The sequence below is a fragment of the Zeus faber genome, assembly GCF_960531495.2.
Source record: "Zeus faber genome assembly, chromosome: 7".
NCBI lineage: Eukaryota > Metazoa > Chordata > Actinopteri > Zeiformes > Zeidae > Zeus > Zeus faber.
In genome coordinates this window covers 19,246,422-19,264,052 of record NC_137203.1, presented here as the reverse complement: position 1 = coordinate 19,264,052, position 17,631 = coordinate 19,246,422, and the positions used below count along the sequence as shown (strand labels likewise).

The 17,631-nt window shown below is 42.3% G+C and overlaps 1 protein-coding gene across 1 annotated transcript; it reads left to right on the top strand.

The window, feature by feature from the left end:
- Positions 1–2,327: 2,327 nt before the first annotated feature.
- Positions 2,328–15,214, top strand: tmem161b (transmembrane protein 161B; the record flags this gene model as incomplete). The annotated part of the gene is made up of 11 exons (XM_080003586.1): positions 2,328–2,428; positions 3,370–3,453; positions 4,973–5,070; positions 5,170–5,326; positions 8,459–8,610; positions 8,703–8,763; positions 8,881–9,021; positions 9,944–10,057; positions 14,471–14,645; positions 14,741–14,837; positions 14,931–15,214. The coding sequence occupies exons 1-11, from the start codon at positions 2,355–2,357 to the stop codon at positions 15,212–15,214; spliced, it is 1,437 nt and encodes a 478-aa protein (XP_079859712.1). The 5' UTR covers positions 2,328–2,354.
- Between the last annotated feature and the right edge of the window lie 2,417 nt (positions 15,215–17,631).

Sequence of the window (17,631 nt, the reverse complement as noted above, 5' to 3'; positions counted from 1 at the left end):
CATTCAGAAACTTCCTGCTGCATTCGCAATGAACCCCTCCGTGTTCTGGATCAGATTCTGGATCAAACATGCGCGATTGAACTCCTGCGTCTCTGCTACCAGCCAGATCGCTCTTTTTCATGGGGGGTAGGTAAACGCTCACCGTAACCATGGCATCAACCACGGCCAGAGCAGTTCCGGAGTGAGGCATGGGGAGCAGCAGCTCATTTTCATTTAAAGCTACACACACAAACAGCCTGTCCAGAACATAAGGGGTATAGAGGCATTTTAAATTGTCTAAAATTCGTAAATAAAAGTGGTATTTCAGCAAAAAACTTTAAAGACATTAGAGACATATTAACTTGTTGAAATTAGCATAATATGAGACCTTTTAATGACTCCGCCGAAGAAGAAACGATCAAATCTTTATAGATCTGCAAAAACAGCTGAAGTTACATTCATCCATTATTTTAAGGTCATATACAGCATATTATTCTTGAATTAAGTAACTTAAGAAACAGGAATTTACAACAACTGCAATTTTAGAAGAGTGGTATAATTCATATCCTTCAATAGTTAGACCACCAGTATTCAAGTAAGCAATGGAACTATTTGCAGTGTGCTTTTTGGGCATCTACCTAGGGCAAAGGACTTCCACATACAACATTTACTGAATTTGTTTTTGATGCACTTTCTATTTGCTGGTATAGCCGGAATGTAGTTATTTTACAATAATCTTTCCATAATTAATGAGCCAAACTTTTTATTATTCTACGTCACGACTTGGGAAAAGGGTCTTAGAAAAAATTAGATGAGTGAGTTTACATCAGCCTACTGAATGCTGCAGTTTATGTATTAATACTCTAAGGTTGGACAAAGCGTGACCTTTTACTCATTGCCAAGAACCAAAATGCAGTGAACTAAGTTACCCTATGTTGCATGTACTCTAAAGCAGTAGGTGCTGCTCACTCAAAGCACTCATTAAATTGTGTCGCTGTTTCACCACAACTTTCTTCCTCTGTTCTGCTGATAGAGTAAGCATCTTGAAGTTTCAACTTATTTGCGCTCATGAAGCCAAAATACAACCGTAGTTTAGACTCGGTTCCCTTTAAAGTCCTCTCCCAGAGGCCCATCACTACCTTCTGTTAGGGCTGTATTGGAGCACACTTGTTGAGCCAGAACACGTTGACATTGCCTGGTGAGTGTTCTGCATGCAGGCCCATGCCTGCGGGGTGTCAAACTTTTGGAAGGACATTGTTGCCTCGCTTTCATTATTACTGCAGAATTGTTTTTAAAACACAATAATCAAAAACGGTCGTTGGGATAATGAACCTTTTGAAATAGTAAAGTTACCTCAAGGTATTACTGTTGAATGTGTAACCATCCCCTCCCTACAGACAAAATCTTTGACCCAGCATTTGCATAAACATACCCCCAGACTGTCTAGCTTGTGTGGCACCTTGGTCAATGAGAAACCAGGCAGGAGATGAGATAGAGATGCGATTTGTTGTTGTGGTTTTTACTTTACATGTTTTACCTTAAGGGGAAATCTTTCAACATGTTTTGTGGAATAATATAGGATTGCAGATATGTGGGACATAGGATTGCCGCGGTTCTTACTTGCCCACCACCCCCACCGTTGTTTTGCCGACGTTCATCAAATGAAGAAAAACAATTCTAATTTGTAAAATACTAAGCCTGTTATCAATACATAGTGTCTGCTTGTGTGCACAGCAGTCGCAGCTCAGTCTGCTTATCGCAGGAGGAGAGAAGGCTATAGGAGACCTTTGATTGGGACCTGTCTCCTTCCATCCGTAATCAGTGCCTGTGCATGACAGGGATGCTCCGTGCATTTGAAAGCATTGATTTGTCGTTACCACAAATATTTTAAGTGTGCTGGTCTACACAGCGGACAACTAGCAAATTACGGGTGGGAGAACAAATTCAGGTAACCAAACCAAAAGCCACTCATCTTGTTGGACAGCATGGTGTGGACCACTGACCAGTCTTGAACTGTAACAGTATATATTCTAACAGTTATTATAGATAGCTGTTGTTTTGAACCAAAATGGGACCCAATAGAGAGAACCTTTTTTACTCAGCCAGTGGTGGCCCTGACCCATTGCACATCTTGGAAGTATATATTTTCTGCAGGCTATGATAATGGTAATTGATTAAAAAAAAAAAAAAACATTTCTAATGGTGTTATAAAGCTCTCTGAATACCTTCAGCGCTCATGTTGTGGCTATGTATGTGCATTGTGTCATCTCGAAGTGATTCGAATTTTTAATTTGTTTAGGTGTAATTGAAATATGATTTCCACCCCCGCCTCCCTATTTCCGCAGGGTGTGATTGGTGTGCAGCTGGTGGTTACTATGATAATGGCCAGCGTAATTCAGAAAATCATACCTCACTATTCCTTCGCAAGATGGCTACTCTGCAGTGGCAGGTATAGTAAAAGTCTGCCTTCTCATGACTCGTCCTTCAAGTTCCTCATTTTAAAGTTATTTGCCTTTTTGCGCAATTAATTTCGAAGGCAGTTTTGAACGATCAAGATCATAAGCGGTCCTCAGCGAGTCTCATTTTTGCAGTATGGTGCATTTCTTTTTTTTTTTTTTTTTTTTTTTTTTTTTTACCACCAATGCAGTGAAGACCAAAGGGCATAAAAATATTGGAATGACCCAAGAGGATAGTGCCTGAAAATAAAGTCCCGGCCTAATTCCCTCAAATTAGTGCCATATGTTTTTCAGTAAACAGCGTCTTGGAGCATATTTAATAATTTATTCATGTTTTTTCCCCCCTTTTCCAGGGCACATTAATTTTTCTAAAACTTTCGGCCTTAGAATTCTGCAATTATTTTTTTTCCCTAAATAAATATATTATTATGCCGCGTCAGAACAATGACAAGATACTTTCCAAAGAATGTTATGGAGGATATCCGCTATCTTCAAAAGTGTGTGCTTACATGAATTCCTGTTTCAAGCTCAGTCCTTAAGGGAACTGATTACCTATCTTTTATAAAGGGTTTTCTTTAAAGCATGCTAGACTCATTTACATATGTTCTCAAAGCTGAATCTCTTGAAGAAATCCAGTTAGGTTATTGATCATAAACCTTGGAGCTTTTGTAAAGGGATGCTCTGTATCCAAGAGTCGTTTCTGCTCGTGGTGTTCTTCAAATGAAAGATTATTTGTTTTAATAGTCTCTTTGGGTAGTAAACCTTGTTTACACCCCTTGACCACCACGGCTTTAGGTCAAATAACTTGCTAATATCACTTTCAAGCCTGTTTTCTCTGTTACAGTTGTGGTTTTGTATATTAGAGTATGCTCCTACTAATATATACTCCTTCTCCCACTTGTATCCGACGCCACATTTTTCTCCCTCTTGGCAGTCTTCGGTGGTATCAGCACCCTACAGAAGATGAGTTGAGGAGCCTAGCTGGGAAACAACAGAAAGGACAGAAGAAAAAAGACAGGTAGGAAGGAGTGGCGCTGGCACGGTGGAGGTAGGAATGGCACTTCTTTCATCAGGCGCGGATGAAAACGCGGCGAGGCGGAAGTGTGAGATGGATGGAGAACACAGGCACGTCAGGGGGAGGCGACGAAGCAGATGTGTTTACGTGGCTCGTTTAAGGCCAGTTTGAAGTGAAAACAGAGGAGTCAATTTTTAATGGGTTTTTTTTTTGTGTTTTTTTACTTTTGGTTTTGTTTTGTCCCTTCATTGCTCTGGACTTGGAGCAACTCGGTTTCGAAATTGTCCCGTCTAGGGGGTAAAAGTAAATATGGATCGGCTTTTTTATGATTCAGGCTATTTAAGGATATCGCAGTTTAAAGGATTCGTAGCTGCCGTGAAATCAAAGTGTCTCCAAATGTCTTATATCTTCACAGTGGACCGATGGCGTACTTTGATTCTTGGAGATGAATCTGCTCCTAGGCTCCTTTTTAAAAAGCAAACCCACCAAATAAGGAAATCAGCATTTCAGGGCTGCAGATGGCTCTTTAGACCATATGCTGCTCACATGAATTTAGTACTGTTTCTTTTGTGCTGTGAATTTGAATTAAAGTCACAAATAAGAGTTAATCCATACAGTTCAAGCCGCTGTCCAGGTTTTAAACGTAAAGCTTTATAGTCGCCGGGTCCTTTCTCCAGCGCTGTGCATGCCAGGTTGGAGCTCCGGAACACCACATGTTCGGTAATCCCTTCAAGCAAAAGACGGAACACTGTCCTTTTGCCAGCTCGTGCCATGCAGCTCCACTCCTTTTGTTAGCAGCCCGACTCCCTCGGTGAGGGGCCAAGCTGAGCCTCCTTTTTCTCCAGTCAGATGCCCCATAGATGAAATCGTTCCAGGGCATGTTTGGCCCCAGCGTCTTACAGTGGCATTGTCCCGTGAATCCAGCACACACACAGTGCTGAACAAACCCAGCCCAGCATTGGAGAGGCCCCAGCAGACAGCCCTGCGAGTTGGAGAACAGCTGGCAAAGCTTACACGACGAGTGTAAAAATAAGAGTACTAAGAAGACCAAGCAGCAAACCTTCCTTTTATCATAACCTTGACTGAAAACTCTTTGTTGTTTTTTTTTTTTTCGTTTGTTTTTTTTCCCCCACCTCCCTTAAAGTGAGGTCTGCACCCAGGTTCAGACACTTGCCCTAAAGCTTTTAAGCATACAGTTCTGGCTCAAGATAACTTCCCAAAATGGACATGAATCAGAACTTAACTTAATACAGTTAAGAGTAAATTAAGATACTGTCATATTGTCACACAGTTCTGTAGTTTAATTTATAAAGACGATAAGATCTGATGTGGTAGACTAATGAGCGAGGAGTGAACCTCTGCTTGATTCTTTTTGATAGTATTTAAAATGTATAATATTCAACGTTCCCTATGAAGATGACTTCTTGATTTACTCCAGATTGCCAGGGATGCACTAATCTATTGGCTTTGTCCATTCTCCTCAAACTCGCTGATGTCGCTTTTTCTCTCTCTACTGCCCCAGGAAGTACAACGGGCACATAGACAACAAGCCTCTGACAATCCCGAAGGATATAGACCTACAGCTGGAGACCAAGTGCATCACGGAAGTGGACACGTTGGGTATGAATTTAAATCAAGCTCCATAGACTCATCATGTCGGTGCCTCCTTCCATATCCATATGTTTTGTAGTAAACACCTCTATATTCCTCCCTCCGTAGCATTGCACTACTTCCCAGAGTTCCAGTGGCTGGTGGATTTCACCGTAGCAGCGACAGTCGTGTACCTGATAACCGAGCTGTACTACAGCGCAGCTCAGCCCTCAGGAGAGATGAACATCAGTGTAGTCTGGTGCCTACTAGTACTCTCCTTTGTCATGTATCCTTACATGGTCTATTGCTGTCTCTCTGTCCATTGGCCCAATGGCGCTCGAGAAAGTTTTGTGCTCTGCATCTTCAGCAATATGAAGATAGATGAGGGACCTCTTGACATGAGTCTTGTCAGTCAGTTTAGTTAGTCACCCAAATTAAAAGTCCTTCATTTCAGGCGTACCAGTTCATCTGCTGCACCCTGCTCCTCATCCAGAAGGTTTTTCTCCACACTCATTCTGAATTTGTTTCAACGTTGTCTCTTATCTGTTCAAGGTTAACGTTGCCTGAGCCCCTGCAAAGAACCCAAACCAGTCCAGCTCACTATGTTGATGCAGCAGGGCCAAAGAGCCGTTCACCCTGTTACTCTGAATGAGTGTTAAACGCCCAGCTTTTACAGTTCTGGACTATTGGCCACCAGCTACCTGTGGATGACTGTTAAATAATACGTATTATCCCTGCCCCTGTCTTCTGAGATCAATTTTCCCCACGCTCCTGTTTGGGCCTGACTGAGTGCGGTCAGACAGCGGGTCATTTCCTGCCCACATTGGAGATTGGAGGCCACATTTTTCACAGCCCACTAGACTGATTTGCCTGGGAAAAGGTAGAGGTGGGACAGAGTGAGATTGGACTACAGGGAAGAGCCTTTGCCTGAGTGAATGATAGTAATGGTGAAGGTAATCATGAGGGAAATCTTTTTTCTGAATATGTCTTAATGGAACACTCGATTTCAGGGTTTCATGTTCCAACCTGCCTTGCTAAGCTTCATTACTTTTATTAAAACAATGCTGTCTTGTGCAGATGTGGCTGCAGACTCAGACACATAAACACTTTTTTCTACCTCTTTATTAGAGTGGTAATAATCTGTCAGTAATCCTTGTAATAATAATAATGCATTTTAGCTTATTATTATTATAAGTATTACAGATTATTCAATAATATTAATAATTTTATCATTATTTATAGTTTTGCTATATTCTTCAATTCTACAATTTGCAAATAAATATTTTCATGATAGTCATAAATGCTAGTGTGTGTGTGTGTGTGTGTGTGTGTGTGTGTGTGTGTGTGTGTGTGTGTGTGTGTGTGTGTGTGTGTGTGTGTGTGTGTGTGTGTGTGTGTGTGTGTGTGTGTGTGTGTGTGTGTGCGTGCGTGCAAACCAGCCACAACATTTAAACCATCACTAATATCGTGTAGGTCCCCCTCGTGCCGCGAAGCAGATCTGTCGAGGCGTGGACTTACAACACCTCTCAAGGTGTCCTGTGGTATCTGGCACCAAGACGTTAGCAGCAGATCCTTTAAGTCCTGTAAGTTGTGAGGTGTCCCCATGGATCGGGCTTGTTGTTCCAGCACATCCCACGGATACTCGATAGGATTGGACCCAAATGCCGGCCATCCACATGATCTAGAAGAAATGGTGATTCATCAGACCAGGCCACCTTCTTCCATTGCTCCATGGGCTAGTTCTGACATTCACGTGTCCAGTGTAGCCTCTTTTGGTGGTGGACAGGGTCAGGATGGCAACTCTGACCGGTCTCTGTTACGCAGCCCCATACACAGCAAGCTGTGGTGCACTGTGTGTTCTGACACCTTTCTATCATAGCAGCATGAACTTGTTCAGCAATTTGTGCAACAGTAGCTCTTCAATGAGATCAGATCAGACGGGCAGGACTTTGCTCCCCACGCACATCAATGAGCCTTGGGCGCCCATGACCATGTCGCCGGTTCACTGGTTGGCCTTCCTTGCACCACTTTTGGGAGGTACTAACCACTGTATACCGGGAAACCCCCACAAGACCTGCTGTTTTGGAGATGCTCTGACCCAGTCTTCTTGCCAACACAATTTATTCCTTGTCAAAGTTGCTCAGATCCTTACGCCTGCCCATTTTTCCTGCTTCCAACACATCAACTTCAAGAACTGACTGTTCACTTGCTGCCTAATATTTCCCACCCCTTGACATGTGCCATTGGAATCAGATGAGTAATGCTTTTCTCTTCGCTTGTCAGTGGTTTTAATGTTGTGGCTTAGCTCTATGTAGGTCGGTCTGTCCGTCTCAAAACATGGATTATTATTTTTTTTTTTTTTATTGAAATGGTAACTTTCATTTACACTGCAAATTCTATATATTTTTTCAATCGGCATTTCTTGTCTTTGTTTTACATTGTGTGTTCTTGTATTCATTGGATTAAAAAAAACAACAACAATAAAACACCATTGGCGATGGTATTCCAAAAACCAATACCTGTGTGCGAATTCATACCTTAAAATAAAGCATACCACCCAAACCTTACAGCAATTTGATAAATTATTCAAATAAAATTGAAGTCAGTGAACCGTGAGTTTTTGGGAAATGATCGCCTGGAATGTCAAAAAAAAAAAAAGGCAGACAGATGTCTCTCCTTGGAGAGAGAGAGAACACTCATTTTCAAGCGTTCTGTCTCCCTTGTCCTTAGAAACTGGGAAGATGGAACGGGCATAAAATACCTAATATGGCTGCTGTTGAAAGGTGCCCACGCAATGGATATGGAAGGGTGAAAAGGTTAGCTGTGGAACTGAGGGCTTGAGAGTTTTCAAAAAGCAGCTATGCACAAACCCATTGAGCTGGGCTGTCAAGCATGCGGATGAAGGGGGCATCCTATCAATCCCCAATCAAAGATTTTGAATTAGATACAATTTTAATTCAAATCTAGTTATAGGGTTAGGGTTAGCAATGAAATTCACTTTTCGCCCAAGTTTTCTACTGCATGGACAGATCAACATAGACTTGCTCTCTAACGTGCTCTCGTTCAGGACGCATGCAGTCGATTAAATTGATTAAACTTCTAGTTGAAAATAACTGTTCAATCGGCTGTGTTGGACGTGCACATGTAAAGCCACACCTTGAAAAAAAAAATAATAATAATATATCAGCCCAGACCACGTTAAAAACTATTTTGTCCAATCTGCTCTGTAACCTAAGATGAGTTTAACACCCAAAATGATTCTGTTTTTGGACTTACGCTCATTTTTAGTTTATTGCTGTTTTTTTTGCCTTTGAGTAGCAGTATTCTCATGGCATTAGAATAATGTTTCCACTGATGTGTTGTGCCTCCGTTTTGTTTGTCTTTGTGCCGATTTGATTCCTTGACTCCTTCCTCCCAGTAAGACCCTATTCTCCCTAACGGCCCATTACTTCAAGTTGGAGGAAGGCGGCGAGCGCTCCCTCTGCATCACGTTTGCGTTCTTCTTCTTTGTCAAAGCCATGGCCATTCTGATTGTCACTGAGAACTACCTGGAGTTTGGCCTGGAGAGCGGTAAGAGCTCCGTTGTTTGTCCCTCTCCTCATTCACCAACTGATCTTAAACCCTGTGAGTAAAACACTTGGAAAAAAAATCTGCTTTTCTAGGTTTTGCAAATTTCTCCAACAGCGCTCAGCAGTTTCTCGAGCACCAGGGCCTTGAATCTCAGTATGTAGAGTCCCAGTTTTATCCCCCTTTTTGTTCTCTTCTTATATTTTGAGTAATGTTGCGTTAGCCACTGACCCACCGTGAACTTAACAAGGTGTTTCTGCTCTTCTGTCACAGGGGGCCCATTTCTAAACTTACCTTTAAACTGATCCTGGCCTTACTCTGTTCGATGATTGGAGCATTTCTAACTTTCCCTGGGCTCCGTTTGGCCCAGATGCATCTAGATGCACTCAATCTGACCACAGCCAAAGTTACACAGTAAGTGCTCTTATACTGTATCAAAATCTCTGCTCCTGTTTAATTTGGGCACATATTTGTTTCATTGCCACCACGCAAACAAGCCCCATTATGATGCATCTTAAAAGATGTTGTTCCAACAAGTTATAGCAGTTATTTTTTTGTGGATTTATGTTCTGCGATAATATTTCTGGATACAATAACACTTTCAGGATGAATATCACCACGTGACATTTCATGCAATTTTCAAAAAATAGTAGGGAGATGTTTTATTTATATATTTATATAAAGGCACAGGCTAGACACTGTTAATACAGTTTTCACCAAAAAATATAGTGTTCAAATCTAAAATTGCCCTCTGCGAACACTATAATGACATGTATGTTGCAGTATCACTTGTCCTCGGCTGTTCACAGTGCTTCAGGTGAAATGAGAACACTCGGCTAGTCGGCTGAAGTCTCTCGCAGTTGGGGCAGACTTCTATTTCTGAACTCGCGGGGAGGCTTGACTACAGCCATGAGAGGCGGCACAGAGTGGGGAGCTATAGCAACCAGATAATCCACTTTGGCAGAGCAGACTCTCCCAAACGGCCTCCTCCTCCATTCCCCTCTGAACTGTCATGAGCTTACATCCTACAGACCCCGTCGCTGGCAGGGATTACTTCCAAGCCCATCAAAACCTGTGTCTGGCCCATCTTCTCAGCCCTCTTTGCAAAATTGCAACAATTATATGGACTCCTCTCTGCAAACTTAAATGGCCAAACATTTCGCAGAGCGAAGCATAGATATTGCCAGAGGATGTTGGTAGGAAGCGATGATACCTACCACTGATGGTGTATAAAATGGCTTGATCTCAAAGGACCGAAGGTCAGCTTTTGCTAACGTTCCCTTTCACAACTTCTAAAAAAGTCATTGATTCGTCTCCACTCTCCTCTTTTCTCTAGGACACTGCTCCATATCAACTTCCTGTCCCCTCTCATCATGTTATTGCTGTGGGTGAAGCCCATCACTAAGGACTACATAATGAATCCCACTTTGGGGAAGGAAAGTGTGCCTTTGTAAGTAAAATCGACATTAATAGAACCCTGTCAATGAATTGGCGCATTCAGTTAATTTTGAATGCACCAGCTTGTTGGACGGCAGCTGAATACAGTATGGGTTATGGATGTATTGTGAAACTCTTTTGTTTTTGTACCGCTCACGTCATGGAACCAAAATATTTAGAAGTATTTTAACCTCCATTACAGTTGCATTCATTGAATTAAGATTTCTAATGTCGACGAACATTCAATTACACAGTGCTCTGCCAAAGAACTGTGAGATGCTGTGGCAGCTCCATACGGTCAGGAGTTTTATTGATATTCTCTCTTTTCTAATTTACGTTGACAAAAGGCAGTCAGTATCTTCAGCCCTGCTAAGGTTAGGGTCCTGCGAATTACCCTCCCACATCCACTCTGTACTGGAACTGCAATAATTGATTTATTAGTGAGGTAGAGTGTTGGGAATGTGCTGCTGGGTGAGAGGAGCCACTTCACTATCACAGGAGCAGAATTTCACACAATGTTGCCTTTTAATGTAAAATTCTATGCATAAATATCTATATTTAATCAACACAAATGACAGAATCTGTGGAGGGCCTACAGTGCACTCAGGATTTGGCAATAACTTGTTACGGATGTACAATCGCAGAAACGGCAAAGGCAATTGAGAATGTGTCAGTTATGCATTGGCGACCTTGGTAGTTAAGTGTTTTAACTTGACCCTTCATTGAGATGTTTCACATAAGATTAGGCAACCTGTGATAATTCTTATAGATTTTTGTCCCGGGTGAATGAGTTGTGCAGGCAATGCTTTTGTGGAAGACCTTGCACTGATCTTGTTTTCCCGACATGTCCATCACCTCTGGACAGCTGCCAGTGGCAAAAAAAGGGAAGAGCAGGGCTTGACAGTAATGATATCCCAGTTGCCCTCGGCAACCAGATTGAGTCAACTGGCAACCATTTCGTGGCCTGTGGTTGCCCCCTTTGGCAACCACCTGTTCCTTATTTATTTTTTATTTTTTTATAACAATAAATAGAAACCTCGGGTTTCAATAAAAGTCAACATTAAATTTGGCTCCATAATGTTACTACTGCACTAACATTACGTTTGGGAGCAGCACCGCAACACCGGCGTTGTCAGGCCACCTTCCACACGCATGTGCTGCCAGCCTCCTGCACGAGTTTGATAGCCCTCTCCCGCCCCGCATCTGCGACGTGCAATACCGTACCCGCCCTGCCGCCCCCACATATGGCCAAGTAGTTACGCAACCAGACCCTACCTGTCGACACAAGATCTGCGGCCCGACCTAAATCCCCATATCCTAGCGCTGTTTAAATAATTTGGTTAGACTTAATGAAGTACGTTTAAAGTGATCATTTTGGGCCATTTCATACATGTGATATTTAGTCTTAATTTGGACCATATGCACGTTCTTGTTGCACTGATTTCCGACAGCATTTCCGTACACTTAGAAAATGTGCAAGGATACATAACAATAGAGTTTTATGACAGAACCTTCACTTCAGTAATTTTGTTTCGCAAATACCGGGTAGAGTATAACTGCAATAAAATAACTTTTGTAGCGGACCTTGACGGTGCAGCCCCGTCAGGATTTTGCAGAGCACCGGTGCCGCCTCCAAGAATTTCCTTACATTTTCACTTTGAATCAAAATAATTAGGCTACTGTTCGACAACTATCTTAATTTTTAAAATGTATTTAAAGGGGCCCGATTGGAAAAACGTTGTGTACAAAAATGTGCACATACATGTGTCTCTGATGGGCCTACTAACACACGAACTGTGACATCAGACAATCTAGACAGTTTTGTTTTTGTTTTGTTTTTTTTGTGGGCAGCCTTTGTCAGAAAACATGTACTGAAACAACCTGTTGAGATTTTTGGCCCTTCATACGTCGCTAGGTGCCTCAATAGAATTAGAACCACCCCCCATCTAAGTAACTCCACCATGGATGGAGAAATAACATGAGAACTGCCATCACTAAATTAATATTTAAAAAAAAAAAGAGTATTAAATATGAACGTTTACGGACTAAATACAACAGAACCCAGAAGTAAAGCTCAAACCCCATTGGCTCACAGAACTTGGGGCCTCAGGAGGGTGGCTCCTCCCACTTAAACTGAACGTCAGACACAATGGATTTAGAGGCATGTTAGAATGGCTAGAATGCATAATCCGAGTGGTATTCTCAGCAAAAAAAGCTTCAAAAGCGTGTTTTGGGGACCTCAGAGACCTTTATTAACTTGTTGAAAAGGAGCATAATAGGTCCTCTTTAAAACTGATAATTCGTAAAACAGGCAAGTGTTGAGCAGTGGCGTAAATGCGTTTAGGAGGACGGAGCCATCTCCACTCCGCTAAAGCCCCGTACCGTGCATCTCGTGTCAGGCTCCGTAGAACAAAGATTCCCAACCACTGGGCCACGGACCGGTGCCATGCCGCGCTGGGCGCCACTGCTACAATAAACGAGACTTAATTTACGTCCTTCGGCTTGCCGGTTGCGTGCGGTTTAGAGACAAATGAATCCCATATCGGGGAATTTGTTTTCTTTTTCATAGCGAGCTCCTCCATGATTTCATTCATTGAAATTAAAATTAGAATTTACCATTGTTAACAATAAGGGGATAAATTGGACTGTTGAGATTTTTATTGCCTGTGTGGTGAGCATACTGTACATGCGGGCTTGAGAGAGAGACAGTGATACAGGCTAATTAGTGTGATCAGGCCAAGTGTGACCAGAGAAGTTGGTGTTATCGCAGCTCTTTTCCGTCTCGACTCGTGTTTCTTCCTCTCTAAAGATTCACATTCTGTAAGGTATCAGATAAAACACTAACTACAAAGAATTTTGTTTGGTTACTGTAATTAAGCTTTTAGACATTGTCTTATGTCACATTTTCATTGTTAAGCTGACGTATAACTGCATAGTATCTTAATTACTCAAAATATAAGGTGACTAAAAATGGCAACCATATTTTTAGTTTCGGAAACCAAAAGTTGATGACTGCTTGTCAACCTGGCAACCACTTTTAAAAGTTGGTGTTGAGCCTTAAAGACTCACCAAAGATGTGAGTGAAAATCAATAATTTTTGACGTTGGAGATTTTCGACTGAAGAGGGTTCTCAAGATGGATTATTGACTTTGACCTGTAGCGCTCTCAAAGAAACTCCTTTGGAAAGGATAAAACATCTAGAGATCTAAGAACTTATTTTTGGCGTGAGTCCCCATTTTACTTGACTCTCCATGTCAATGGGACCTTGAGTGAACAAGGCACAATATCCAAGCAGCTTTAATATGTGATGGAATAATATGCTTTATGCGAAATACTGCAGGTTTGTATGTTTTAAACTCAAAACCAAGCGCCTGTTTGCAGTTTAGTTTCTGAGCCTCAGTTGTCATAGTAACCAAACAGGGCCTACTCCAATCTTTGAATGTGTAATAGGAAGTCCCAGAGTTACCTGAATTTAATGTTGAAGTTCTACTGGAGCTTAACTCTTAAGCTGCTTTCACACATGCACTCCGGACAATATAATTTTGGGACCTGATTATCCGGACATTGACCGTATTTACCCTTTCCCACATGTAGCAAAAAAAAACTAGATTGTCCGTGTCTAGACGCGTTTATACCACCTACTCCGTTTGGTTTAGGGTGGAGCCTGAGTAGGGCATGCAGTACACCCAAGATGCTGGACGAGGCTACCGACTTATCAGTAGTTTGGCTTTTATTTGCGTTGATATTCCATGTATTTGCACGTATCTGCAGTATTAACAAGAAAGCAGAAGGGAGTAGGCAGCAACTACACTCTGTGCAGGTAAATAGGTAGGAAGGTAGATAACTGGCGCATAATAGAGACGTCATCAACGCGACATTCCAAATCTCACTGTGAATGATCCGGACAATCACCTGCTCCGTTCACACATAGCACTTAATCTGACATTACCCAGACTTTGAACTAGGGCTGCTCGCTGAGTAATGTCCATGTCAAATCATTCGGACATTTGCGTTCACACATACAGCTCATCCAGGTAATGTCCAGATAATTTCAGGTTTACAGTGCATGTGTGAAACCTGCATTAGACTAAGATTACATTTGCAATGCTTTACAACATCAGCGCTGCAAGGCATGGGTAGAGGGATCTTACACTCCTTTTGTGAAGCCAAAACGTGTGCATCTTCAACCATTGTCATTTATGCCATTTTATGTACAATGGTTTTCCATGCCAATATAATCTTTTCTTCCATTTATTGGTGGAAATCATCAAGGTCAAGACTTGGCCACCCCAAATGTTGGCCCCTCCATCGTTGTCCTTCAAGTGAACCAATAGGGTGGACTCGTATATGCTCCACGAGAGTCCATGGCTCTCCAAAAGCTACCGTCCTTCTCACACCCAAAATGATTTCTTTCTCTCCATCTCAGAATGACTGAGCAAACCTACGACACACTGAGGTTGTGGGTCATCCTGCTCCTGTGTTTGCTGCGACTTGCCATGATGCGACATCACTTGCAGGCCTACCTCAACCTGGCCCAAAAGGGCGTGGAGCAGATGAAGAAGGAGGCGGGGCGCATCAGCACTGTTGACCTGCAGAAGATGGTGAGGGACGTTCAAGGGTTGCATGAGAATATGTTTTAGTCATTTTTGGAAACGGTGTTGAACCCATGCCATGTTTCCTCTCTCCTCGCACCCAGGTCGCTCGTGTTTTTTACTATTTGTGTGTAATCGCACTTCAGTATGTGGCACCGCTGGTGATGTTGCTACATACGACTTTGCTGCTAAAAACCTTAGGTGAGTGGCGCCCCGGCTGCTAGTTCCCTAGATCGCAGCGTCTCCCTGCACAGCGTCCCTTACCTCTCTCTCCTCCTGCTGTGCGTCCAACAGGCGGACACTCCTGGTGGGTCAGTCCAGAAGAGCACCTGCCCTGCACCCACAGTATGAACTTTGACCCCGTAATAGCGGAGGCCCCCACGGCAGCCCCGGTCGTGGAAAGCGGAGCCCGGGCCTCGGTGGCCCAGCTGTCCGTGGCCCTCGGCGGCCTGCGGACAGTCTTCAGCCCCTTGCTTTTCCGGGGCCTCCTGTCCTTCCTCACGTGGTGGATCGCCGCCTGCCTTTTCTCCACCTCCCTTTTTGGCCTCTTCTACCACCAGTATCTCATGGCGGCGTAGCAGCCAGGCCAGGCCGGTGTTCCAGAGGGCTACACAGACAGGACTGCTTTGGGCGAACAGAGCGCACCCCCCCCTCCCCCCCGTGATGACTCGTGCTTCGACTCCCCCCAACCTCCCTCCCCTCCGCCGACCACATCATCACTCACCGTCATATCATCAGAGCTCCTGGTCCAACTCCCAGTGCTTCCGCCACGGATGACTCTGATAACTATTGTAATTGTTTTTTTGCTACTACTACTACTACTACTACTACTACTACCTTTTTTATTATTTAAGGAGCAGGTTGACAACCTTTTAACCAAGAGACTTAATTGTGTTAAATATGAATGAGAACAATAACGTTAACAGTCGTGTTGGGGCAGTCATGTTAAATGGGTCCAGATTTGCAACGACCTATGGAATTTATTGGATGGGAGTTAAAATTGTCCCCTCTTAAGATACTGCTTTGTATAGTTTGCATGGATGTACTACATTGTGGTCAGTTCTAACAAGTTTGGGATTGATTCACTTTATATTTGTATGTGTGATATTTATCTGCAACTTGCAAGTGGGTCAAACCTTCAGTACATATTGTCTCATTCCTCCAAGTTATTTTTAAAATAAATACTCTCCTTATCGTTCTATTTTTGACCCACCAACACAAGTCCCATATCAGTGTAGTTTATTGATAACAAACAACCTATTTTACTCGACTGTCCCAACGCTGTTGTCAGTGACTTTCTATGTCAGTCTTAAACACGGTGCCACAGGTACAACTGGGTCTCTGTACACTGAAGGAGGAGCGAGAGGGAGCGTCTGTATTCTCCAAAAGGACTCGAAAGGGAAGAGCCGCCGGCGGAAAAGGGAAGGGATGACTCCAAGAGAGGGCAGATTGTTTGGAACAACTTGAAAAAGTGGCGTATTTTAACCATGTCTGAGCGAACTTGCCTCCCGGAAGGGGCAACGCGAGCTTTTTAAAAGCAACAATTCTTGTTCGTTTGTGGAGTTCATTTTTTTTTATTTTTTTTCTATTTTTATTTTTTCCCTCTCATTCATTTAACCTTCTGATCACTCTGGTTTGAACTGAGCCATATTTAAAGAGGTGAGAGGACTTTGTCAGGCTCCAGTTTTAATTGTATTTATTTTAAATTTTAATTTTTTTTTAGTTTTATTTTTATTTTTTTTTAAGATGTGGCTGAGTGCAGGGAGGGGTGTGAGTGTTGGCCTGCGCTGCTTCTGAACGGTTGTGAGGGAGAGGTGGTGTCGACGCTGCTGATGAGCTAAAGCCTCCGCTCTCTCTTTTCTCCTTCAGAGCAGGTTGAGAACAAACTTTTGTGTCTCCTGTTTTCGCTTTCCTTTTTTTTTTTCTAACGATTCAAATGATTGATTATTAATTTTAAAACAAAAAAATGTAATCTGTGCCAAGTGAGCCTGTCTCCGCTTCCTATTCGGGTGTAGATTTGGTGTTTGCTGATGTTAAATGACGTAACACAAACTTGCGGCCTTCTGTTAGTTTATTGTTTTTTTAATTTCCTATTTTGTTGAGATACCCTACGTTGTAAAGGAGTTGGTGACTGGTGTCCCACAGGTAGGGATGCACTCGTACCATTAATGGAGCTTTAGATACCGATAAAGACATTTTCGGTGAGATCTGTGATTTTGGAAGACCCCGTATATGAAGTATTTTCAGTAATTGATGTTTAAATACATAAATCAGTTATTAAATTACTTTGGTACTTGTGCATTCCTACGTGTGTGTGTGTGTGTGTGTGTGTGTGTGTGTGTGTGTATATATGAGTATATACAGTATGTACTGTATATGTATATATATTTATGTGTATATATATATATATATGTGTGTGTGTGTATATATATATATGTATGTATGTATGTATATATATATACATACATACATACACACACACACACACACCCTTATTATACTAATAAGCGTACAGAGCCAAAGTGATTGTCTATCAGGAATGTATGTGAGTGGACGATCTCTCAAGTTTTGGATTCCTGCCATTTAAAAAAAAATGTTTTTATTTCCCAAACGGTTCTGTTCCGGTTCCTTGATTTGTGAACTCCTGTTTTTAATATTACATCTTACAAATTCCAACAGCGCTATATCAGGTAACCTTTCGTTTCTCCCCTCTTTTAGGATCTCTCGGTGTCAAGTCTTATTTTGAACAATTGGGGGGGGTATGCGCATAATGAATGTATCGGTCCAGCCTGATTCGTAGACTATTCTCATGTTATTCGTTTGCGCTGACGTTTTACTTACAAAAACAAAAAAAACAGCAAGCTGCACCTCCTTTCTACGAGCACCCTCCCCTGAGAACATCGTGTGGGTCGATCTTCAAATTCCACTTGATGGTCATTTGATGTTTTCACAATCGTTTTGACTTTTTATATTTAGCTTTTTTTTTTTTTTTTTT